This window comes from Cenococcum geophilum (genome assembly GCF_001692895.1).
Source record: "Cenococcum geophilum 1.58 unplaced genomic scaffold K441scaffold_48, whole genome shotgun sequence".
NCBI lineage: Eukaryota > Fungi > Ascomycota > Dothideomycetes > Gloniales > Gloniaceae > Cenococcum > Cenococcum geophilum.
Genome location: NW_027137606.1, coordinates 1,176,656 through 1,203,557, shown reverse-complemented (window position 1 = coordinate 1,203,557; position 26,902 = coordinate 1,176,656). Strand labels below are relative to the sequence as shown.

The following is a 26,902-nucleotide window of genomic DNA, read 5'->3' as shown; positions in this document are numbered from 1 at the left end:
AAGACTTTACGGCAAATTACCTAGCATATTACTTAATTCTGCGCTAAAATATTAAAAATACCTCACTAAAACACTTCTACTAGCTACTCCTTTAAACTCCCTAGCTTATTTGTGTCTACGTCTAGTATCTTATCCGCGGCAGTCTTTTTAAACTTATGCTTATTTAGAATTCTAACCTTAATACGGGAAGCCGTGTTATATAAAATATATGCTGTTATAAGAGGGTTTTCTTAGCTAATTTGGTAGATGCGGTATATAAACTGTTCCTATTTACTAAAGGACGGATTAAGCTCTATAAGTATAATAAAGTATGCCTTATTAAGGGTAATACCCTCTATAATAGCCTTTAAAGATAATAAAAAAATCTACGGTCCGCTTGGCTGCTTCTATAAGTTATAAATAATATAGTTCTTTTACTTTAGTAATGTTTCTCTAGGGAGATATATAACAGCGTTCTCGCTATATTTAGCAACTAAGGCCTAAAATAAGTATTAACTTAGAGTTCCGGTTAAGTAAGCTGCTGTTAAGAGGTAAAAGGATAGAGTGTTTTGTTACTTACTGCTATATATACCGCCCTAATGGTTAGGAAATTAGTGCTAATAACAACCTTGCTATAATACCCCCTGACGTTTTTTAATCGTATAACTTCTTTATAGATAGCTAAAAGCGCCTTAAACTTTGTATTACCGCAAAGAATTTCCTTCTTATTCTTATCTAAGATACTTCTAATAGGAGATTTAATTAATTTTACGTGAAATTTTGCTTATATATTAATTTTGTCGTTATCTAGCAGATTCTTATTACATTTATCCTTCCATAAAAGTAACCTAGGTATTATTGCTGCAACACGGCACGTAAAGTAGGTGCTTAAGGAGGTACCGGCTATTTGTACTGGTTGGTTCCCCTTAAAAGAACTATCTTCTTTCTATTTAACCATTTTCTGCTAAAATACCTTTTCTATTTCTAACGCTATTGTACTTTCTATACCCTATAGCAATTCAATTTCTATAGTTCTATACTTATAGTTTAGGTAGTAAATTTAGAGCTCGCCTAAAATAACTTTTAATTTTCTTCTATTAAAGCCGATGGTATTTAAGGTATGGCGAATTTTAAAGTTTATAAGTATTTCTCCGCCGACCTAAACTAATTCTTTGTATGCCGTAGACTATAAGACCCCTTTAGGGTTGCTCTTTCCTTATTTTAAAAAATAACTCTATAGCTTCGCTATTTTTTTTAACTTTAATGGACGTATATTTTTTAAGAATGCTATTATCTTAGGCGCTTGCCTAATTTAGATCTAAAAGGCCACTTATAATAAACTAATATATATCTATAACATTATTCTTTATTAGAGTCCCTAATATAGCCTAGATAAAGAATCTAAGGCGTTTTAGTACAGTACTTTTATAGAAATAAAGAAATTAGTTAACTGTAGTCTCTTTATTCTTCTTATTATAAAACTTATCCTATAAAACCCTACTAAAAAACATAGTCTTAACCGACTACTAACCTTTATCCTCTCGCTTACCGTTAGATAAGAAGCAGTAGACTCTTTTAGTGATTATAAAGTTGTTAATAATACGCTATTTTAGGCATTTGGATGTTATAATTATAATAAATCTTATTGCTAAGGCAGCCGGGGTACTAACTAAAGGATTACCCTTTTTAAGTGGTAGGACACTATTGGAGAACTATAGGTAAGGGGTTTTTGCTTTATCTATAAGAGCCTAATAAGTATTTAAAGTATTATAGGCGGTCTAGTTTTCCAACGTTCCTATTTCTAGCTACTTATTTAAAGTTAGCTGCTTTATACCTAGAGAAACATCCGCCGTTAAATGGCACATTATAACTCTTAGCGGTGCCTACGCTTGCATTATAAGTAGTAAGTCTTTAAATAATAAGATATAATTATCTCTCTAGGTAGTAATAATATGTAGAACTATAATAACTAGGCTAGCACCATACTGTTTACGTATTATAGATATAGCGTTGCAATTTACGTATAAGTATAGTAAAGGCACTCTATCCTAGCTAGGACACTTAACGCTATTAGCCTAGTGGCCCTCCGGTAGATATTAAGTAGCATTTCTAGCCGCTTAATTAGTAGCTACTCTGTTTAGGTTTATAGTATAGTAGTAGTTAAGGACAATAGTTAAGTATATAGTTACTATTTTACTAGTCCCTATACCGTCTACAAAAACCCCACTATTTAGCTCTATGCGTTCCTAGTAAAATATCTTAGATACACTATATAGCTAGTATAGGAACGCTCTAAACTCCGGATTTAGACCTTATTTACGGGGAATAAGGACTATATTATTCCCTAGGAGGGCCCCTTTAGAAACCCCCTATAGCTTAGCTAAGCGTTTATACATCCACTGCTCTATTCTCTTAACCTTACCGCCTACTTTTGCCGTGGCGGCTTCTTAAAATCTAAAAAAAGCTAATGTTAGTCTAATTTAAGATATACTCTATATGCTTATATACCTATACCTTTACTTAATATAATTAGCAGCCTCTTCCTCCCTATTGGCTTCGTTTATTATATCTTTAAGGGCCTCTTCTTTTAGGTTATTGTCTTCTGCAGAAACCTATATGGTGTTACTAGCCAGATCGTCTACGGTTACAACCTGTAGTTAAGCTAGTTTAGGATCTAGAGCGGTTGCACTTTAGAGAGCATTATAATTGTCTTTGTTCTCCTCTATACTATTGGAACCCCCTATAGGCTAAATAGCTGGACCGCCGCGGCCGTCCTCAGTAGCTTGCCGCAATTTACCTTTAGATACTCTAGCAGGTTGCTCCCTTTTATAACTATATTTCTTTTAACCTAATAAACTTAAAATACTGCTGTACGCTAATAAGGTTAATAAAGCATTTCTCTTACTTTTAATGTCTTTATTAATAAACTTATTATTTAAGTACTCTAAGTACTTGCGGGTCTACTTAGACGTAGTCTTCCGCCGTCTCTTACATATAGGCTTGCCGCGCAAAGACTGGCGAATTAGGGTATTAGTGATGCTAGGAGGGTTTATGCTCTGCTTGCGCAGTATTTAGCGCGGTATTTCTATAATTAAATGCTTAGCTGCAATTGTTAGTATATAGATAGCTAGATGTTATTAAAAGAACTTATAATCAGTACTCTTAAGTATAAATTTTACTTTACTTCTATGGTATAGCATACATTACTAAAATACGGCTTATAATACCCCTTACTAGGTAATGCAAGCCTCCTTATGGGATTTAATGTTAACCTATATAATTTAATCCTTGTCTGAGTTAAACCCTACTAATGCTGCAACCTCTTAAAATAGCGAAAAACTGATTTCTTTAATTGTTAGAGTTTTTATATTAGCTTTTATAATATTATAGATCGTGTAAAGCTTTATAGTGTTTTAGGTGGTTAATTTTATTCTTTAAAATTAGAAGGTTATATTTTTAAGTAAAAGCGGCTTGCCTAATAATATAGAGCCTAGTAATTCTGAGATTTGCTTAAGAGCAAATGTAGGCGCTAGCATTATTATAGGTTTGAATTTAGTTTAAGTCTAACTTTTAGGTTTTAACTTATTTTGCCGTTTTATGGCATTAGTTCTCTAAGATATTATTAAAGCAATAATGGTATCTTTGGACTAGCTTTTTAAAACATTTTCCCTCTTAGGTAAGTTACTAAGAACCTTCTAGATAAAGTTATTGTATAGTACTTTATCTTTAGTAGTATAAAACGCGACTTTATTAAGCCTAGCCTCTACTATATTATCTAAGATTGTCTTCTTAATTTTTTTAAGGCGACGAGTATTAATTTCCTATTTATTTATAATATCCGAGTCCTTTATAGTAATGCGTAAAGATACCAAGATAGGATAAAGGAGAAGTAGAGCGTTGTTATATAAGAGCGGAAGAATCTAGTTAGTGTTTAGTAAAGGTGTAAGTCTAAAGTAGGTAGGTAAAACAAACTAATCGTAAGAATTAATTAACTAGGTAGATTGCCGCAGTTCTAGGATATAAGTTACGGCTTAAAGCAGTAATTAGCGGTTAAACTAATTAATTAACTAATTAATGTCGCGTAAAGGTGCCGTGCGAGAGTTAGTTAAGGTAGTAAAGGTAAAGAGTTAGGCGAAATGGATATTAAAGTTAAGTACTTCCGTAGTAACGCTAGCAGGCAAATTACCGTTATTTAATGCTTATTAATGGTAAGGTAAATTAAGAAGTTCTAGTAAATATATAGAATGCTAAGTTTAGCGGCATTTTGCGGCAGATTACCTTAGGTAGTATAAGTTTTATATAGTTATAATTTTTAGGATTTAAGAACTAAACTAACTTATTAGTTTATTAAACCTTATAAATCCTACCTCGACTACTAATATAAAAAGGTAATAACTTAGCTAAGTATAGAATTTACGTATTGTTTTTAATTATTTTTTAATAGAAGACTAGGTAAAGCTAATTAAGCCTTTACTATAGCCTTCTTTAAGCCCTCCTATACCGCCCTTAATTGATCCTCTATATTAAATAGCCGCTAGTTAAACTGTTTAACTACTTATAGCACTTAATACCCCTTATTTAGCGTATATAGTACGTCCTCCCTTATAACCTTAAGCTGGTCCTTTACCGAAAGCTCTTAAAATATTACCTTTCTTTAATTTATATTATACGCTTTGGTTAGTTATAAATATAGTTTTATAACCTTAGAGATAATCCTACTTTATTACTTAGGCGTCCCGGATTAAATTAACAATAGATGTATTTTAAGCCTTTTTAGCTTTTTAAAGTTCCTTAATTTCCGTCTTTAAACTCTCTATTCTGGTAATTAGCGGGTAACGCAGTCTATAAAGTATCCTATCCCTCCTTTATACGACTAATCGTCTAACTTATAATATTAAAGAGGTCCCTCTTTATGGTTTTCTAGTTTCCATAACAGCCATCTCCACAGCGCTGTTTTTATTTAACTTGGTTCTCTCTAGACTATATATAGCGGCATTTTTAGCGGCCGGTAGTATAGAATGGGTTAGCGGAGGCTTCTTAATAGGTAGCTAAGCTGTCTTTATAGCTTTAGCTACCTTACTATTCTTCTCCTACTTAATTAGAAACCCTTTAATCTTCTTTTAGTAACTATCCGCCGCTTTTTTCTTTTGTGGCTTTAGAGCTGGCTTAGTGGTCCTATCTCTGTTCTTTAGTAACGCCTTTTTAACGTAGGGACGCTTAATGCGCTTAGCTGGGGTAGTTATATGCCTAGGGTTTTTATTTATCTGTAATAACCAATTAGCGTAAGATATTTATAACTCCTTATTAGCATATATACTATTACGACGTTTACTTTAAAAATAGGTTAAGGGCTAGTATATGGTTAAATTAAGGGGAAATTAGTTCTAATACAGAGAGTAGGTAATAGATGGATGGATAGTGTTTAGTAGTAAGATCTAAGAGGGAAGCTTATTCTTATTAACGTTAAGAATGCGTATAAAGCGGATAGGTGGTAGTAATTTAGGGGAAGACTTTAATAGAGGATTATCCTATATAATTAGCAGCTAGTTAATAGAGGAAGGGTAGAAACCTACAGTTATAATATTATATATTACGACATTTTGCCTAACTTCCTTAAATATATATATAGGTAGTGGCCTTCTGTAGCATTTTATTGGCATTATAAGTTAACGCGTTTTAGTAAGGCTTACTAATAAAATTACGCTAGCTAGGGTGCCTATAGCATGCTAACCTAGGTAGGAGCGCTTAAAGCGCCTAATATAAAAAGTCTCTTTTACTAAACGAAGGGATATAGAGCTTAAAGCTCCTTACTGTTTGGTTGCAAATCGCCTTTATATTATAACTATTCAATCTATATGCCTTTTAGTGTCACCCGTTTTATAATTAGTAGCGGCTACTATTATAGCTTATTTAAATCTATAATTAAGTTAATTATTTAATAAGGCTCTAGAATAAGGCTCTAGATTTAACTTCGTATATCAATACGTAATTAACGTTAGTAAACAATTTAAAAGAGCCCCTCTCTACCACTAGGCCTCTATCGCGACTCCCTACTTTAGTATAGCAATGGAGCCTCCTCCTCGACTAACGTCCTCTCTGTAATCGGCGTTTCCTACGTCTTTACCTACCTCCTGTACGAACTCCTTAGAAACAAGCTTATCGCAATTAAGAAGGTTAAGATAATAACATTATATAAGGCATGCAAACGCAACTATAGTATTATAATTGGGGTATGTATCTAAAACAAGCTGTGTACTAGTATAAAGAGAACAGTAGTAGAATAAGCGGGTGTTTTAGATTTTATAGCTAATACACCCCTTAATAGATACTAAGTTAGTAGTAGAGCTCTAGGAGTTACTAATTAGCCTTATATTAAGCATAGAGTCACTAGTAATCTATTCTTCCTTAGCTGTATTTTAAATTAGGTATAGATCTAGAGCTCTAAAAGCTATATTAACTTTATATTTACTCCGCTCTACTAATTAAATAGTTAGATCTAAAGTTTATATTAATTATAACTCTAGCCAGAAGCTCTAATTTAATAAGATTACTACCTTAAAGAGTAAACTAGCAGACTTTAATCACTAAGCGCGAAATTGCCGTATATTGCCTAGTATATACCCAGTTTCTTAAGCGGCAAGCTAGCAGACTTCTATTACTAAGCAAGAAATTATTATATATTGCCTAGCATATTACTTAGTTCCTTAAGCGGTAAGCTAGTAGACTTCTATTACTAAGCGCGAAATTGCTATATATTACCTAGTACACCGCCTAGTTCCTTAAGCGGCAAGCTAGTAAACTTCCATTACTAAGCGTGAAATTGCTGTATATTACCTAGTATACCGCCTAGTTCCTTAAGTAGTAAGCTAGCAAACTTCTATTACTAAGTATAAAGTTGCCGCATATTGCTAGGCATATTGCCTAATTCTTTAAATTGCAAGCTAGTAGGTATTGCCTATTAGTAAAGTATTTTAATATATTAGCTCGTATATTGCCCAGCTCCTGCGCCGCAAGCTAGTAGACTTACTATATTAATAGAGCACTACAACACATAGCCTAGCGTATTACTTAGGTTCTTAAATAGTAAACTAGTAGACGCTACTTATTAATAGAGCACTGTAATATACCTAATTATGCGTTGCCCGGTTCCTACATTATAAGCTAGTAGGCTCCTCTTACGAGCAGAGTATTCTAAATATTAGCTTATATATTGCCTGGTTCCCGCGTTATAAGCTAGCGGCTTCTTTTATTAACGGAGCACTGCGATATATTACCCGCGTATTACCCAGTTCCTTAAATAGCAAGATAGTACACTTCTTTTATTAATAAAAGAATTGTGGCATATTGCTAATATATTGCCCAGTTTTATAAAAAACAACTTAGCATATGCCTTCTATTAGCCGTAAGACTGCTATATATCGCTAAATATATTGCTTAATTTTATAAAAAAAATAATCTAGTATTTACCTTTTACTAACCATAAAACTGCGGAATACTACCTACTATATTGCCTAATTCTAAAAATAATAGTCTGTTATACTTTTTCTACTAGAGAAGAATTTATGGTAAACTACCTAATATATTGCTTAATTCCGCGCTAAAAGGATTAAAAATATATCGCTACTATAATCTATAACATTTGCATTAGCTGCTTCTTTAAATTTCTAGGCTTATTTGTATTTACATTCTTCTTAAACTTAAGCTTATTTAAAATTCCACTTTTAATACGGAAAGCCGTTAATAGTAACACTCTCCATAATAGTCTTTAGAAATAATAAGAGAATTTATAGTCCGTTTGGCTGCTTCTATAAGTTATAAATTATATAGTCTTTTTACTTTAATAGTGTTCCTCTAAGGAGGCATATAACGGTATCCTTGCTATATTTAGTAACTAAGGCCTAAAATAAGTGTTAGCTTAGAGTTCTAGTTAAGCGTGCTGCTATTAAGAGGTAAAAAGATAGAGTTTTTTGCTACTTACTAGTATATATACCGCCCTAATAAATAAAAAATTTGCTATAATAGCCTTTAATATATAGTGCTACTGTAATTTCTTTATAGATAGCTAAAAGCGTCTTAAACTTCGCGTTATTATAAAGAATTTCCTCCTTATTCTAATCTAAGATACTTTTAATAGGATTTTTAACTGTGTTGGTGTAGTATTAGACTGGACATTTATTTTTTTTATTATCTGGAAGATCCTTATTAAATCTATCCTTCTATAAAAGTAACCCGGGCATTATCGCTGCATTATAGCACGTAAAGTAGCTGCTTAAGGAGCTGCTGGCCATTTATACTAGTTTTTTCCTAGTAGGAGAACTATTTTCTCTTTATTTAACCATTTTCTGCTAAAATACCTCTTTTATTTCTAACACTATTATACCTTCTATACTATATAGGAATTTAAGTTCTTTAGTTTTATAATTATACTTTACGTATTAAATTTAGAGCTAACCTAGAATAGCTTTTAGTTTTTGGTTATTAAAGTCAATAGTAACCTAGTTACGGCGAATAAGAAAATTTATAAGAATTAGGCTACCGACCTTAACTAATTCTTTATATATCGTAGACTATAAGGCACTTTTAGAGTTGCTCCTTCCCTACTTTAAAAATTGGGTCTATAGTTTAGCTATTTTATTAACTTCTATGGATATATATTTTCTAAGAATACTAGGTTAGCTTAAGCGGTTGCCCAATTTATATCTTTAAGGGCGCTTATAATAAACCAGCATATATCTATAACACTATTCTCTATTACTATACTAGAAATAGCCTAGGTAAAGAATCTTAGGTATAACAGTACCACATTTTTTTTAAGAACGAAGGAATTGGTTAATATAAGTTTCTTAATTTTTTTTATTATAAAACTTATTCTATAAGATTCTACTAAAGAGCATAGTTGCGACGGTCTATATACTTCTATAGAGGGCCGTTAGAGAACTATAAGCAGGGCGTTTTCTTTTTACCTATAAGAGTCCGACTATTATTTATTGCATTGTAATCTAACTAGTCCCCTAAAGTCCCCATTTAAAGCCATTCCTAAGGGTTTAGTCGCGCTATTCCTTTAAATATACCTTTTGTCTTATAGCATATTGCAAACTATAGTAGCGTCTACTCTTTTATTATAAGCGTAGAGTCCTTAAATAATAAGATGTAATTTTCTCTCTAGCTGGTAATTACACTTGGAATTATAATAACTAGATTTACACTATACTGTCTTCGCATTATAGATATAGCGTTTTAATTTATATATAAGTATAAAAAAGGCATCTTATCCTAGCTAGGACACTTAGCATCTTTAGCCTAGTTATCCTTTTATAAATACTAATTTGTATTTCTAGCCGCTTAATTAGCAGCCGCTTTATCTAAGTTTATAGTATAGTGGTAATTAAAGATAATAGTTAAATACGCGGTTACGATTTTTCTGGTTCCTATACTATTGGTAAAAACCCTACTATTTAGTTGCGTGCGCTTTTGGTAGAACATCTTAGATACACTATACAGCTAGTATAGGAATAATTTAAACTTCGGATTTAGACCCTATTTACTAGGAATGGGGACTAGGTTCTTCGCTAAGACGGCCTTTTTAGGAACTCTGCATAGCTTAGCCAAACGTTCATATATATACTGCTCTATTCGTTAAACCTTACCTTTTACTTTAGTTATAGCGGCCTCTTAAAATCTAAAAAGAGCTAATATTAGTCTAATTTAAGATGTACTCTATATAACTATATACTTATACCTTTGCGTAATAGGCATTATAGCCTATATCTTCTTAGCTCGGATTATATTATCCTTAGGCATATTTTTACCTAAGGTATCTTAGATTATATTAGTTTCTATAATTTTACTAAGGAAAGCTTTTATGGGTATAGTGTTAAATTATTATATAGAGTCTAAGCTAATTAAGGATATAAAGCAGTTTTACTTTAGGAAGTATCGCGATTATTTTTACCGTGCTCTATATTATCGGGATTATCCGTGGGCTAGATAACTAGATTATTGCGGCTGTTCCTAGCAGCTTGCCGCAATTTACCGCAGTTTACCCATAGATGCCTCTAGTAGGTTACTCCCTTTTATAATTATATTTCTTCGGACTTAATAAACTTAGAATGCCGCTATATGTTAATAAGATGGATAAAGCATCGCTCTTATTCTCGCTATCTTTATTAATAAACTTAATATCTAAGTACTTGCGGATTAGCTTAGGCGTAATCTTCTACCATTTCTTAAGTACGGCCTTAGCGCGCGAATACTATAGGTTAGAGTATCGGCAATTCTAGGAGGGTTTATACCCTACTTGTTTAGTAATTAGTACGGTGCTTTTATAATTAAATGCTTAGCTATAATTATTAGTATATAGATAGCTAGATGTTATTAAAGGGACTTATAATCTATACTCTTAAGTAGAAATTCTACTCTACTCCTATTATATAGTATATACTACTAAAACAAGGCTTATAATAGCCCTTACTAGGTAATATAAACCTCCTTATTAGTAACCACGTTAAGCTAGGTAATTTTATTCTTATTTAAGATAAAACCTACTAATACTAAGACCTCTTAAAATAGCGAGAAACTAATTTCTTTAACTATTAGAGTTTCTATATTACCTTTTAAAATTTATAGACTATATAAAGCTCTATAGTGCTTTAGGTAATTAGGTTTATTCTTTAAAACTAAAAGGTTATATTTTTAAGTAAGAACGGCTTATTTAGTGATATAAAATTATATAATTCGGAGATTGGCTTAGAAGCAAATATACGTGCTAGCGTTATTATAGGTTTAAATTAAGTTTAACTTCTAACTTTATATTATTTTGCCGTTTAGTGGCATTGGTTCTCTAGGATAATATAAAAGAAATAATAGCCTATCTAGACTAGCTGTTTAAAGCACATTCCTTTTTAGTTAAGTTACTAAGAATCTTCTAAATAAACTAATTATATAGCATTTTATCTTTAGTAGTACAAAACATGGGTTTTTTAAGCCCGGCCTCTTATATATTATCTAAGATTATATCTCTTAATTTCCTTAAGGCGACGAGCATTAATATCCTATCCCTTCGTAATATCTAAGTCCTTTATTATAATATATAAAGATACTAAAATGGAATAAAGAAGGAGTGGAGCGTTTCTATATAAAAGTGGAAGAATCTAATTAGTGATTGGTAAAGGTGTAAGTCTAAAGTAGGTAAGTAAGATAAACCAATTATAAGAATTAATCTGCTAGGCAGATTACTATAGTTTTAGGGAGTAAGTTACAGCTTAAAGTAGTAATTAGCAGTTAAACTAATTAATTAACTAATTAATGTCGTATAGAGGCGCCGTGCGAGAGTTAGTTAAGGTAGTAGAGGTAAAGAGTAAAGTAAAGTAGATAAGCCTAAGGCAAATACTCTCGCTAATAGAATGTAATACGCGCAAGTTAAAGAGCAATTTGCTATGGCAGATTGCCGCTAAATACACTTCCTTTAGTTATAGAAAATATTCTTTATAAAACTAGTATAATGGGTAGAGCTAGAAGTATATTAAAATATATAACCTAAGAATAAGGGTTAATGCGCCTAGGACGTTTTGCCTGTTTAGGATTAATATTTTAGCTTAATTAAGACCGCTTTAATACACCCTTTTAAGTAGGGCTCCTAGTAAATAATTAAGACTCTAAATAGTATTAGATTTAAAGCTATAAGGACTAATACTATATACCGCGTATATTTATAACTACAAAAACAATTATATTCTTAGAGGCTTTAAGCGTTTATTGTATTATATACTTTAAAAGTCCCACATTCTAAACTGGCATAATTATTAGTATATCTGCCTATAACTCCTCCGTCTTTAGGTTAACTCTAGCGTCCTAGGCAATATTAAGAAATTTAGGGAAATTAAAAGACTTATCCACCCTTCTACTAAGTTAGTTTAAAGTAGACTAGCACCTAAGTCTATATAAATTATAGACCGTAGTATATTCTCTAAATCTCGGCATATATAGATTATAAGACCCCAAACGTTATATTTGTTAATATGTTTAGGTAAAAGAGATTAATATACGTCCTAAGGCTCTGTATAAGGGTACCCTATAGCAGAATTTATAGCTCTATACCAAAGTCCCAATTCAGCACTAGCCTGGCTAGCTTTCTTATGTATATTTAACTGCGTGCGAGTAAGGAGATATTAGGCTACTTCCTTAGTCTATTTAACCGGAGCAGTACTAGACTCTAGGATTTAATTAACGATTTTGGCTATAATTTTACTTTAAATAGCGTAATTTATTTAGTCTTAGAAGCGTATAGATATTATATTACTTTTATTTATAATATCCTTAACTACTCCTTTAATCTTATATAAACGAGTACTGCTAATATTAAACCCGGATATAATCTACTTATCCTTCCTAGGAGTTTTACCAGTAGACTTATACTATGCCTCCTCCATAGTATACATACTATTTAATTATATTGTTGCCATGCTAGGTATGTATAGTGTTAGTAAGGGACGCGGAATTAAAGGTTTATAAATATTTAGCGGTTGTAAATTAATTGTAATAGGTACTATAGGATACAATACTGCTTTATATATTATTAGCGCTTAGGATAATATACTACTTAGTATATTTAACTTATAATTTAAAAGGAGTAAGCCGTTACAGTAATTAGGATAGCTAGCAGATCGCCGCAGATTACGGCTATTAGATTAGTTATATAATATACTGCCCTTTTTAGGCTATAAACCTATCTATTTAATCTTAATAATAACGTAAGGAGCCACATTTGTTGTTATTATAATAGGCTTAATAAATTGCTAGTGCCCTAAATATAAGCGCACGATTTCTACCATAAGTAGATTGGCGCGACATAAGCTATACTACAAAACTGCGGGTATAGACTATCTTAACCAATAGGATAATATCTATTTTATAATTTAGGCTTAAGCAGATACACATAAAGACAACAAATTTACTGTAGAATAATGGGTACACGACCTTATAGCAACTGACACCGCTATTAACAATACTTTACTAACTATTATAGGAAATACTGGCTTAATATTAGCAGAGGAGCTAAGTAATATAGCACCGGTAGAATAACTAACTAGTACTAAAACGCACAGTTATATAGCAATAAGCCTTTCTACCTTAAATATTTATTATACCTAAACTTATTATAAAGTGACTGGCCGCTATATAGGAACCCCACTTAGCTACCCGGAGGGGAACTCTAATTAGCAATCTGCTACGGATCGCGACTACCCGTTAAGGCCTAGCTAGCTAGCAGATAGAATAAATAAAGGCAATAATATATTCTACCCTTTTATAAGCTCTATAGAATAGGCGTAAGTTGCCTAGTAGGTACGTAATAACACGTTAATAAAAGAAATAGACGCGTAGCTATAAGACCCCCGTATTAAAAATATAAAAGACGGATATATATTATACCGAAATGCAAAAGAAGTTAAGATAAAACTATATTTTATTTCTAAAGGTGTAAGTAATAAGAGCTGGCGAATTACAGAACTTAATATATACGGCAAAAACCTAAAGATATACCACTATAATATACTTAGCGTAGTGGCCTTCCTAATCGGTCATTTCCTATTTAAAGATGATATGGTTTATTTTCCTATTCGTTAGTTTAACGCAAAAGGTAATAGAGTATATAATAAGGCACACATAGCCAACTGTTAGTGGGAGATCCAAGATTAATTACCTAATGGTGTAATGGCTATTATAGTGATACCTAGTAGCGACTAAACTAAGCTAACTATACTATCTAGAGATAAAAAGGCGCATCTGGTTTATATTATAATACTTAATATCCTATTAAAGACTTAACGTATAGCTAGCAGGCTAGTAATGCTTTTTTTAGGTTACTGTGGTTTGCAAAAGTATTGCGAAAATCAAAATTAAGCGAGCCACGCACACTTTTAGTAAGTTTACTATACAAATCGTATACCTGCCACGCCTATACGTATTATTTAATAAAGTAAGTATATAGAACTATAGAATAGATACTACTTTATAAATTTAAGGCATAGTAGGCTATTATATAACGTAGTGGTGGAGTTATAGGTAGTAGAGCCTTAAAACGCTTAAAATCGTATAAAAATGCTTTTATAACCATAAAAAATGTCTTATTTTATAAAACTAGTAAATAGAACTATAAAATAGATACTAATTTATAATTTTAGATATATAGTAGCTTAGTAGAAAACGTAGTAATAGAGCTTTTAGGGGTAGTTAGTATTTAGAGGCTGAAGAAACTTGGAAAGCGTTGTAGCTTGGTAGTCTTGGCAACGAAAACCGCGACTTAAACGTTTTACCCAGCCCAACGCTCTACTACCTAAAATTCTACAACCACATTATTTACTAAGCTGCTACGCATTAAAAATTATAAAGCAGTATCCATTTTATAGTTCTATCTACCAGTTTTATAAATAATACTTATTTTTAGTGGTTGTAGAAGCGTACTCACCAAAAGTCGATGTTGTGTGTGCGTGGCTCGCTTAATTTGATTTTCGCAATACTTTTGCAAACCACAGTATATACCTACGGACTTACTAAGTAACCGGATAAACAAGCTGGATGTATACCATTAAGTAATAAGCATTATATTTAAACGTAAGTATTTACCTTAGCAGTATATAGGTACTTAAGTTAATATAAAAACTAGCCCTTAAACGCGCTGCTAGGCGCGGCATGCCAATGCGATGCGCGGATAGGTTTATCCGGCAATACTACCCTATACTTACTAGGTTTATAGCAGACTATAAGGAGTAGGTTGTGTTAATTAAAGTAAAATTAGGGTAATACTATATAATGTGTTATATACCGCCTTATAAATGAGGTAACCTACTAAGCACTATATCTGGCAAATGGCCGTAACGGACGTATAAATTAACTATTAAGTAACTTAAACGACAGTAAAACTTGCAGCTAGATTGCAGCGACCCTAAGTATATTAGGCCAATTTAAAATTTTGCTTAGTCCTATTATATAGCGGATATACACGCTATAATAGCCCCTAATTTATTATACTAGCTATATAAAGGCGTTACGGAGCATTTAATAAGCTGGCTTTAGGCACTACTACTTAATATTAAGAAAGGGAAAGGGAAGGTTCTAATAACTAATTAGAGTAGTATAAAAACCCTATTATCTACTAAGGATAGGGTAAAACGTTTTCTAACCGCACGATTTGCTAAGGTTAAACCCTTTTAGGGTATAATTAGATGGGATAATTTTGCAGAGTTAAGCTAATAGACTAGAAAGATGTATAAGTCCCTTCTTTATTAGATTATACTAGTTATGGTACCATTGCTGTATAGGCATAAGAGGGCAATACTGTTTATTCGTGCTATAGTTAACTTTATATTATTAGCCGAATATAAATTATATAATAAAGATACGATTAAATATCTTAAAGCTATATTATATTAAATGGATAAGACTAAGGAGGTGTTCTTACCATACTAACCTAACGACAAAAACCTACCCAATTTTAATATACCTAAACTTTATACAATTTCCCACTATCCGGATATAATTTATATATTTGGCGCCCTAATAGGAACTATAACAGAGTACGGTAAAAGGGCATATATTTCTTAGAAGAATTTCTATTAAAGATTAAATAAGCGTAAAGGGTATAAAGAGCAAATAATTTATCTTAATACGGAATTAATAAATACTATAGTAATATAAGAGATGGAGCTATAGGAAAATATAAGGCTAATACTAGCAACTAATACTATGGAAGATTTATATATTGCATTATTATTAGGTATAGTTAACCTAATAGACGAGCCGTATAGATAGGATTACTACTAGTTAACTAACTAAATGTTTTTAATATACGGAATAAACCTAAATTTATAGCGTAAAGCCTGCGAAATTTAGACTAGGCTAGATATTAATAAATTTATTATAAAACTAGCTTTGTTTATACGGAAATATTATAAGTAAGTTAATGGTATACAAGCAACGGATTTAGACGTTAAGTGCCTTAAAAGGGATACAGCCTGGGTATAAGATTTACCTATTAGTATTTATTACTCTATAATATGCTATATTTAACGCAGTAAAGACTTCTATAATCTTAATTAACTATATAAAGCACGGGCACGCTATAATCTAGTCTAGATGCGGACTACTGCCCTATAAAGGGACTAAGTTCTTATACAAGAATATTAGAACGTAATAGATGGAATAAAGGGAACGCGGGCTGCTTGTTTAGAATTACTAGTATTAGTATAAGACCTAAATTATATAGATAAGAATGGTAGATACTAAGTATACTATAGAGTACTTCTTAAGCTATTCCGTCCACGCAATGGAGGCAAGGTAGATCCTTTTAATAGGATAATTAAAGTGGAATAATTTCCTATAAATATAGCGCAAAATAGATAAAACCTAGACGGCCACCAAATATATAACATTTCCTATATTAAGAGACCTATACAACTAATACCAACTTCGCTAGATAAAAGAAGAATATTCTAGATAAACTTATACACAGATTAGGATATATATAATTAATTCTATAATAACGATTTTCTTTAAATTAATAGCATACGTGTAGATAAGTTTATAAAGAAACAAAAATCTAAAACTAAGCTTTTAATTAAATTATAGGAGGCCTTAAAACGAAAATAAAAATAGCTAACGTAATAGGGAATCCGGTATATTTAATCCCTAGAAATCTAGGTAAATTAGCTATAAAATAAGGTAAGATAGAAAGAAGTTAAGAAAGCCGTTGGTTGGCTTAAAGGTAAAGGCGGCGTGTCTAATATATAGGTAAATTAAGTAGCAGAGGGGCTCGTTAGAGTAAGAGGCTGGCTGGCTATACATATTTTTACGGATTTTGTATTAGCAGAGTAGTGTAATAACCCCCCTCTCTTCTACCTTTCTCTTCCAATTTGCCGTACGTTTTTCTTTAATAGGCTTTATTTTTATAATAATCTCTACCTTTATAGTCTAAGCTTCTTCTAACTATTCGTAATTAAGTATATTAACTCTATTAACACTTAAGGCTAAATTAATAGCTAATCTTTATAACCGCCGCTTCTTAATATATAGAATAGCCTTATATTACTCCTCTGTAAAGGCTCTCCTTAAGTTTTAAATATAAAACAACTTTATTAGCTTATTGCCTAAGCTAATACGCTTTAAGGGAGATTCTAGGTAGAAAAAGGCGGAAATAGCGCGATTAAACTAACTCTGCGTCTTGGGTATATCTATAGGCTAACTAGGTATAAAGGGGAGCTCTAGAGTACGTCTTAATAAGGGAGGAGAATAAGGACAACCGTTAAGCATTTACTACTTAGGTGGTGTTAACCTACTAAACCACCAGAAAAGGTTAGCTATATCTATATAAATTAGTTAAATTCTTATATTTTTACAGGCGGTTATAACGCTCTTACCCATAAAGATTAGCTCTAGTGCTTACTTATTAGTAGGAATTCTTAATATTGCGCAGCTAACGGCAAGATATGCGGCAATCTGCTATAATTTACCCTAAGTAGGCTAGTAATAGGTCTAAGCTCCCTAGCAGAATATTAAAATCTCCCCCTTTACTCCTCTATTTTATTAACTGCATCTATATTAGCAAATATATAATTTAAAAGTGTTATACTTTATCTTTATATCTTTATTAACTTCTNTAACTTCTNCTANNTTAGTTATACCNAAGGTTTANTAACCTNNACTATNCNNAAANAATATAACTATAGCTTTTAAAAAGAATAAGGTATAGACTACCCTCTATATAACTACTTAAAATACTAATATATACCTACCACTAAGGTAAAAGTAAAAGAAATAGTATTGCTAGTGTAAGAAGAATCTAGAAACGTATACGCGAACGGCAGTTAGGCTAAAGTACTATAAATAATACATACACGGTAGTATGCAGCTAACTTTAGCAGACGGCTATATATGGCGATAGAGTATCTAGGGATGGTATCCTAAAACGTTAGTTAGATACGAATAGCGATTTTAAAGAAGATAGAGGCTTAATGCCCTAGGGAAGAGCGTATTATTAATAACTCTAGTAGAGTTTAGACAAAGAATCTCTAGATCTATATATATAGAATTTAACCATAGTATCTATTATATAGACTCTATTCCTTTATACCCGCTTATGCTTTAACAGCGGTTATAAGTTCTAAATCGCCCTAATAAGCGGCTCTAATACTACCGTCCCTTTACTAAAGAGCTTATCTCTAGTGCCGAAGATAACTCTATAGCTAAGTCGTTTTATACGGCGCCTATACGCAGTAATAAACCGTAGAAGTCTTAATATAGTATATATACAGTTGGAAAATAGTAAGGAATAAAACGTGGCAGTAAACCTAAATTAAAACTTATAGATAAACTAATATTAAAAGCTGCTGTGCGCTTCTTTTTAATGTTTATAATGTTAGGTAAGGCTCCTAAAGGTCTTTCTTTTACGCTATAGCCGGAAGGGAATATAAAGACTCTAGAAAAGATAATGGACTTAGCATAGAATAAAGTAGTAGAGTATAATAGGGTTTCTAAAGGCAACGGTTCTAGCGAGGCTATATAAAAACCGTTGCCATTAATATATTATATAGTAAGCTACCTCTTATTACTTCTATATATACTAATATAAAATAGATATATAATAGCATTAGCTAGTTCCGGTCTTACCTACTAAGACATATACAAGATTACGTAAAGGCTAAGTACTTATTTAGAAAGCTCTCTAAGCAGGAAATAATTACTAAAGTAAAAGAGCTGCTCTATATAGATAACTTTTAATGCTCTAAGATAGTACGTATAGCTATACTACCTTAGCACTCTCCTAACTATTTACAGGGCGAGCAATCCCGCTTTATATTACCGGTTATTATAGTTAGTCTCTCTAAGTCATTCTTTAAAGGAAGGTAGTAATTTAGGTTTAGTATAAATACGCAGCACTTTCTGCGCCTAATTAGCCCTAGGGCTGTTATACTAATTTATATAATAATCCGCCATATTATTAATAAATAGAAAAGTAGTAGTTTTACCTAACAAAAGTTTAAAGTAGGTGCTAATCTTAATAGTAATTTATTCTTTCTCTACCCTTATTCTAACTACCTAGGCTACGCCGTAACTAACTCTAATATTAGCTATATAGGAATGGATAAAGGCTATATGGGTAGATTAGTTAATAGAGCGCTAGAACTAGATTTTAGGGCTTCTGCGATAGGGCGTCTTAAAAAGATATTAAGTAACTATATATAGTAACAACCCTACTACATAAGTAATTCTAAATCTATTTAAATATAGTCTTAATAATCTTTTTAACCTAGATTCCGACTATAATATACTTCTACCGGTATATAACTACTTATAATAATAGTTCTGGACTAATACTTATATCTAGGTACTTAACGCGTCCCTTTCCTTAAACCTAGACACCTCCCGCCCTTCTAGCACTGTTACTTAGCCTAATATACCCTATAATATGTCGCCTAATTAGACCGACCATAGTACTAATTACTAAGGCGGTAGGCCTAATAATGTTAGCGACCCTAACAGCGGTATAAATAGCGGGACTAATATAAATAAGTGTTATAACGGATATAGTGGAGTTAATATAGATAAAGATGGCGATGCGGATAATAGAACGGATATAGCTCTAGGTAGAAATATAGATAATTAGAATAGTGTAAAAAAGGGGGGCAATAAATATAATGGAGTAGATATAGGTAATAATGCCAGTGTAAATAGTGGAGAAGATATAGATAAGGATGGTGGCGCTAGTAATAATTTTAGAAATAATACCTATAAGCTTATCTTTAAAGGTATAAAATTATAGAATTGGAAATATACTATTAATATACTATATCGCTGGAATTATAAATAGTTAATGGCTGTAGTTAAGCTATTTAGAAAGATGCTTGGGGCTAAACCTAATATAAGTCTTTAGTATACTATTGGAAAAGGGGTTAAGTCTATACTATTTAATAATAAGGATTTAGATATCTTTAGAATAAGGGTAGAGGAGGGGCTAGGTAAGGCAAATGCTTTATAGTCTGTAATAGGTTTAGAGGAGTAGCTATTTTATATAGTAGTTATAATATAAATATATTTTTAAAGGTATATTATAGCAATCTATGGCAATCTGTGGCAATCTGTGGCAATCTGTAGTAGTATATTATAATTTATACAGTTCGTACAGTTTGTACAGTTTGTACAGTTCGTACAGTTTATATAGTTCGTACAGTTCGTATAGTTCGTACGGTTCGTACAGTTCGTATAGTTTATACAGTTTGCGCGCTATTTATTTATAGGGTAGCAAAAAGCTAGCATTAGTTTGGTAGTTAAGCGTTTTACTGCAATTTACTATTAGATACTGTAAACTTATTGCAAAACGCGCGGTTTGCTATTAGATGCTATAAACTTGTTGTAAAACGCATGGTTTGCTATTAGGGTGCTGCAAACTTGTTGCAAAACGCACGGTTTGCACAATTCGCTAACGACCATATCCACCTGCCGCAAACCGCAACAACCAGCCCAAAAAAAAATTTCCTGATGTAGGGGCTATTTTATAGTAGGGAGTAAGCTTTAAGTAGAGCCTTATATAGAATTACGTGCGGCATATAGGCGTATATTAGCGACTTAGTTAATTAAGGCACGAGTACGGTAGAAGGAAGTATATAACCCTATACGATTGGATTATCTATAAACAAGAATCTAAAGCTAGAGAAAGGAAAGGAGAATGATAGTAGCGCTGCTTAACGTTTTATACGGTCCTCGAGTCACGTAAGCTTACGTAACTCTATGTCTACTATAATCTACCGTTTTCTACTAGCGCCGTAACAGCTTATAGACGTTTATATAGGCGTTCGTGTGGGTAATTAATTAATTAATTAATTGTAGAGCTGTTTGTATAGACGATTATAGAGTCTTCCTAGTATATTAGTGCTGCGTATTAGTAGAGCTTAGAGTAGAGTAGAGTGTAGAGCTTTAAGCAGAGCTTTGGTAGGGCTTTGAGTAGAGCCTCGTGCAGAGCTTCGATAGAGCTTCGCGTAGAGCTTCGAGTAGAGCTTCGAGTAGAGCTTCGAGTAGAGCTTCGAGTAGAGCTTCGAGTAGAGCTTCGAGTAGAGCTTCGTGTAGAGCTTTTGCAAAGCTTTGGTAGAGCTTCGTGTAGAGCTTTTGCAAAGCTTTGGTAGAGCTCCGCGCAAAGCTTCGTGCACAGCTCCGTGCACAGCTTACTCCTACGAGCTTAATTATATTATAAAACTGCCAATCTATGCCAATAATTTATATAATCTTTATTTTAGAGTAAGCATATTTCTACTATAATAATTTTATCTAAATTATTGCCAATATTGGCTAGAATTTCGCTTATTGAAAACCACGCTCCTAGTCTTGCGCTAAGATATATCAAGAAACGTACCCAAGGACAACTCCATTTTCTTTAACCTTTGCTTAAGTGGGAAAACCTCCTCCTTACGTATTCTTTCCCTCTCTCGCTGAACTTCATCTAACTGCTCTGAAGACCGTGGGAGGCTAGCATAATTATGGTTGGAGTCACGGTATGCTGACTGGATATCGCGAGCCGGATATGCAGATTCAGCGAGATCCTGACCGTTGCCCGCTGCAGACATGAGATTTGGCATAACATATGGACCGCCTAAACGGCCGGGAGGAGCTAGGGGAATCGAACTCCCAGATATCCGATTCCGGTATCCTTGGTCGTTTACGTCATCGTGGTTACGAGTGATGAAGAGCTCTGACGGGTTGTGAAGGAATCCAACCTGTTGGGAAGGCTTTATGGCCGCCGTTTCAATTGCGTCAAGTTCTGCAGCGAATGGAATTCTCAGTGAAATCGGCCCGCTCACGGCGGACTTGCCTGTTCTGTCGCTCACGTTGGATTTCTGGTTAAGAACAGTTGAATTCGTAAAGTCGGGAGTTTTTGATCCAGAGGTTGAGGGAGTTCCACTATACCTATTAGAAGACAAAATGCTACTACCGCGCATCCTTATCGTAAAGTCGTCTGTTGAACCAAGCGAATTGAGCCGAGCAGGATCTGGTCTGGTCCAAGGTTTTTGACGAGCCCTAAGGTGTGCCAATCGTTGATGAGCATTCAAGCCCTTTGCATGACGATGGTCTAGAAATCAGTTGACTCTCCTGATATTACGATACTTTTGGGGGAAACTTACTGGCCGTTCGGCTTTCGTTTCGCACCAGAGAGCGTGGAAAACCACTGATTGAGTTTTCCTCATCATTAATACGCAGGGATGCTTGAACAACCGCATGTTTCTTCGAAAGGCGAATTTTGATACGCGGCATCTTAAACTGAAACTCTTTGATCATATTCTCCAAAATTCTTGGAGTCATTTCGAAAAGCTGAGGTTCACATCGGTCTTCTTTCATCACAAAACAAGGCTTTTCCCAACCTCTGTCCCGAATTATTTTACCAATTTCGCGTATTTCCGGCGTCTCGTTCGGAAGACGGCACATAAGATGCCCTGGATAGGTAAGTTGAGTAACAAAATGGAGGAAAGGTAGATCATAAGGTGACATACCCTGCGCAACGAAATGATTATCAGCCAATTCTGCAATTGGGTCTTGAGCTTCGAAGTAAAAGAGAACTGCAAGAAGCTGGGACGCAAGCCTTTTGATACTTATATCATCACCCATTTTTTCTCCAATTTTCGTTTCGAGAGGCTTCATTTGCCAGTATGCCTCCGGAGTTGCTAAGCCTTCTGTGAACTTCGGATCAAGTCGAACAAAAGCTGATAATGGCGCGGGAGGTTGTAGACGATCGACATAATCACTCCAAACTCCCTGAGATTCTGCGGCCGATGCGATTCTTTGCTTCGGGACCTTACCCGGATATTTCCGTGTGACAAACTCCCCAAAACGGTGTTTTCGAGATGTTTCCTCCGCTGGCTGATGCAAGTCAGGGCCAAACCCAGTACCAATCGATACAATTATGTCTGGATAGTAAGATGTACAACTCAACCCAGACTTAATGACCCTGCACTCGTTTATTGCAATTGCAATTGGATTATTGTGATACTTTGCACAGTCGAGAAAAGTTTGTTTCGATGACGCGTGGTGAAATGACTTAAAAAGTTTTGGCGTAGCCATGGATGACCGAGCTCTTGACAACACCGTCAGTGAGGTTGTTACAAAATGAGCGAGTGTAGCTTACGCTTCCCAGACTTTCAACTCGGTTGCAAGTCTCTCAGATCGGCAAAACTGATAAAAAGCTAGATTTCGAAAAGTCAGCATCTCTCCGTTAAATGGGGAGGATTTCTTACATCTATCAGAGCTGTGCCGGTTATAGTTTGCAAGAACAGTGGTATTTCCTCCAGGCGTAGAAGTAACTACTGCTGCTTTGACGTGGAATTCGGATGCGTCATTGGGACGTGGTCCTCCAAACAGATATTGGCTATCCGAGAAGGCTCTTTTCAATGCCGTCTCCAGAGATTGAGTCTCGTATGTATAATTATTGATACTTTCTACGAGCCATCCTATTCCGGGTATATCACGGCCAGCTCGGTGAGAGAAAGCATCCTTACATATGCTCTTGAAATGCTTTGAACATTGTTCTACTGTCCAATTCCGCGTAGCAAGTCCGAGAGCGATAACGCCCCCAGTCCTTCATAAGATGTATGCTTCAGTATAGCTCACAGATTAATGATATTGTTGGAGCTGCTCTTACCCTGAACCCACGATTAAATCGAAGAGAAATTGGACGGGAATCTTTCCGTTTAATTGCCGCTCTATTAGACGAAGCATTTCCAATTGAATCACACCTCGTATTCCACCACTGCGAACGTATCAGCAGTGTTTAGATTAGAAAAACGTAATACTCACCCATCGAGCGTTAAGACCCGGATGCCAGCAGCCCCTGGTTTAAGGTGTACGGTCCATGGCTGAGACCGGCCAATAACACTTACTTCCATTGGGCATTCGTATACTTCTATCAACGTTGCACTTTTGACCCTCCCATATGTCTTTATGCAAGGCGTGCAGAGAATGTGACCACAAGGAAGCGAATGCTCTGGAGGTTCAAAAAGACAGGTGAAACAGACGGAATGGCTGTGGACCGTTCTTACTCCTCCCTTCGGCCCATCGCTGTAGAAGAGTGCCATCACGTCGTCTCTGTGGATCTCCGCTGCTGCTACATCTTGCGATTCACCCTTGCTCGTGCGTTCTGCGAGTTTTTCAAGAAGGAATTCCAGACGAAAAAAGACATTCACGTGAAACTCGTCTTGGTTATTCTCAAAGGAGAATTCAGAAACATAATCTCCAGCAGCAAAAACCTTTCCGTTCCGTAGCTGATGGCCTTTTGATCCATGTCCACTCCGAACATTTACGCATCTCGAAAGTCTAGTCTGGCGGTGCATTTCTGCCGGAAATTCCATAGCATTCAGATGTAGTGGAAGCCGACCACGTTTCACACCATGTATTACAAACTCGCATGGCCAGTGGCGGTCGCAGAAATCGCTGAGTGCTGCGTCAAGGTGATCTAGATACTGTGGAAAGATATGATCAGCAGTTCCTATGAAAGGTAAGTACAAATCCCTTAGGTTTTAAAGCGGTTTACAGTTACTACCTTTAATTTTATGCCGTACCGAATCTAGCATAATACAGGAAGCAACCATGTAGCTAAGTCTACTAAAAATGGCCCTTGCATCTGCATCGTCCGTTGCCTGCTCTACCATGTTAATTGCTAGCTTCAGGATATTGCCTCCAAAGTCTAACGGAATTGGGCTGTTGAAAAATGATGCTTGGACGAAGTCAAATGCAACATCAAGTGTTTGGGCAAAGTGATCGAAGGCATACTGAAGGTACGACTGTAGCTCCTCTGCATCTAGCAACATTCTTAATTCGGCTTTACGCTCTCTAGCCGCTTTGCAGCCTCTCTCTACCTCACCATAGAGCTTCTCCGTCTGCTCTTGGATCATTTTAGGTCGACCTTCGGCGGGGATCCGCACAATCTGTAGGCAAATAAGTAAATATCCAAAAAAAATAATGGTGGAATGAAAGAACGGCAAAAAGTATCGAAGCATGAGGCAAATAAGTAAATATCCAAAAAAAATAATGGTGGAATGAAAGAACGGCAAAAAGTATCGAAGCATGTGAACATCTGCCTTACGAACCCGTAAAGAGCTGTAGTAGCAGAGCATTAACTGTTCTACAGTATCAACCTGCTTGTTTCGATCTCTCCAGAACTGCGCATATTTTTGGAACGAAGTGTTCAGATGGACTGTCTGGGATAAAGACTCCAATAGTGTATCTGTCGCGACGTCAACATCCCATAAATGTGGATGAATATCATATTCGCAAGCATTCAGAGCTATGATGGCGTGCGGGAGAATTGGCTGATTTGATGATGTTTCAAGCGCAACGGCAGCCCAGTCTATTAACTTTTCGAAAACTCCCTCAATAACCCTAGGTGGGAATTAGCGAAATGTTAAACAGAGCTATTGGTCACACACCTCGGGTTTCTGAGTACAAATATGATCACATCGGAAAAAGTGTATAACAATCGCGGATACAAGTTGCTAACTGCGAACTCCCTGCTTCGTCGGTCCGGCGAAACCGCCCACATCAATTCGCGCTCTGAACGGTGACGAGTTCTGAGTGATGATTCCTCGACAGCCTGATCCTGTGCCATTTTCGAACCATGCCATTTCTTTTTGCGGACTTTGGCACCCACAGGTTCCCTTCCACCTCCTTCTAACCCTTCGCAGTCCGCATAAAATAGTGGATTGTCAGATAAGGCTGAGCAGGGATCCATGTAGAGATGTACATCCTCCGAAGTAGGTACGTCCTTCCCTGGCATCCCTACGATTGGCGTTGGGAATGGTTCCGGCTTCTCTCGTGACTTAAGATCAATAAGAAATTTGACGATTGTGCTCTTCCCTGCTCCGGTCTGACCGACAAGGGAAACCAGACTCGGAGTGCGAACGTCTCGCAATACAGGAGCCGTGGCAACTTCAGATGAGGACCTTGTCTCGAGTCTTTCAGAGTTCGTGACAGCCATTAATTCAGCGTATCTTCCATGATCTTGAAATATGAGAGGCTGTCCTTTGTTGTTGTTGTCTCGTTTTACACCTTAGTTTATAATGCATCAGCGGACGCGGAAACAACCAGGAGCTGGTTTACGCTAAGAATAAATGTATTAAAATGCGCTTACCGAACCAAGCTGTGCTTTGGTCATCTAAGCACATATCTCGATATATCAGTTCGTCTGTTGGGAGTGACAACACGGCCTGCACTCGTTTTGCTACCCAAAAGTCAGTTTTCTCGTGGGGTATACCTCCCGGCCCCAGCTGATTCATCTGGTGCGTTATCTGTAGGTCCCAACATGTTATGCAGAACACGAATCTGCAAACATTACAGAAGGACACCTCTGGCGATGCATTTTTGCACTGTACACAGCAAACGTAGCTGCCATGTTCATCAACGGGCTGAGATGGAGAAGATCGTGCCGAATTAACTCTAAGTATTCCATCTTTAGGTTAGACCATTCAAAGATACCAGAGTTCGTTAACCACAGAATACTTACCCGTCCAGGTGATCACAATCGGAATTAATTGGATAGTGTACTGATGACTCTGAATCGACTTTGGGCAGACCAGGGCTCTCAAGAGGTGGGGGAGGGAGAGCGCTAGGCTGAGCAGAAGATTGGAAGCGGGTGGCGTCAACGCCACGAGGAGACATTTTCGGCTCAACTCTGGGCTTTGATACTCGCTGGTCGGATGGTAAAGCTTTCCGAGAGTCTTGCAACGGTCGATTGCTGGAGGAAAAGGCATTCATGAGAATATGAAGGAGGCATGGGAGCCTTTCGAACCGCGATAATTAAAATTAAATCATAATTTACGGTCTTAGCCTCCGTGCGATATGAGGCAGTGCACATACATGATTCGCAGCCTCGTGCCAGCCATTTGATGGTTTAGGA

At 35.1% G+C, this 26,902-nt stretch overlaps 1 protein-coding gene across 1 annotated transcript; it reads right to left on the bottom strand.

The window, feature by feature from the left end:
* Positions 1 to 21,721: 21,721 nt before the first annotated feature.
* On the bottom strand, positions 21,722 to 26,861 carry K441DRAFT_246655 (uncharacterized protein). Its single transcript, XM_067640744.1, has 13 exons — positions 26,510 to 26,861; positions 26,138 to 26,442; positions 25,437 to 26,055; positions 25,098 to 25,389; positions 24,551 to 24,935; positions 23,809 to 24,496; positions 23,654 to 23,761; positions 23,250 to 23,590; positions 23,141 to 23,198; positions 22,509 to 23,089; positions 22,143 to 22,451; positions 21,928 to 22,090; positions 21,722 to 21,857 (listed from the first exon to the last, which is right to left on the bottom strand). The coding sequence occupies exons 1-13, from the start codon at positions 26,758 to 26,760 to the stop codon at positions 21,845 to 21,847; spliced, it is 4,113 nt and encodes a 1,370-aa protein (XP_067499859.1). The 5' UTR covers positions 26,761 to 26,861; the 3' UTR covers positions 21,722 to 21,844.
* Between the last annotated feature and the right edge of the window lie 41 nt (positions 26,862 to 26,902).

Coding starts and splice junctions, on each gene's coding strand:
- K441DRAFT_246655 (XM_067640744.1), bottom strand. CDS start 26,760: ATGAATGCCTTTTCCTCCAGCAATCGACCGTTGCAAGACTCTCGGAAA. Junction 23,591..23,653: donor GATTTAATCGTGGGTTCAGG/GTAAGAGCAGCT, acceptor CATCTTATGAAG/GACTGGGGGCGTTATCGCTC. Junction 22,452..22,508: donor TAATCATTTCGTTGCGCAGG/GTATGTCACCTT, acceptor TTACCTATCCAG/GGCATCTTATGTGCCGTCTT.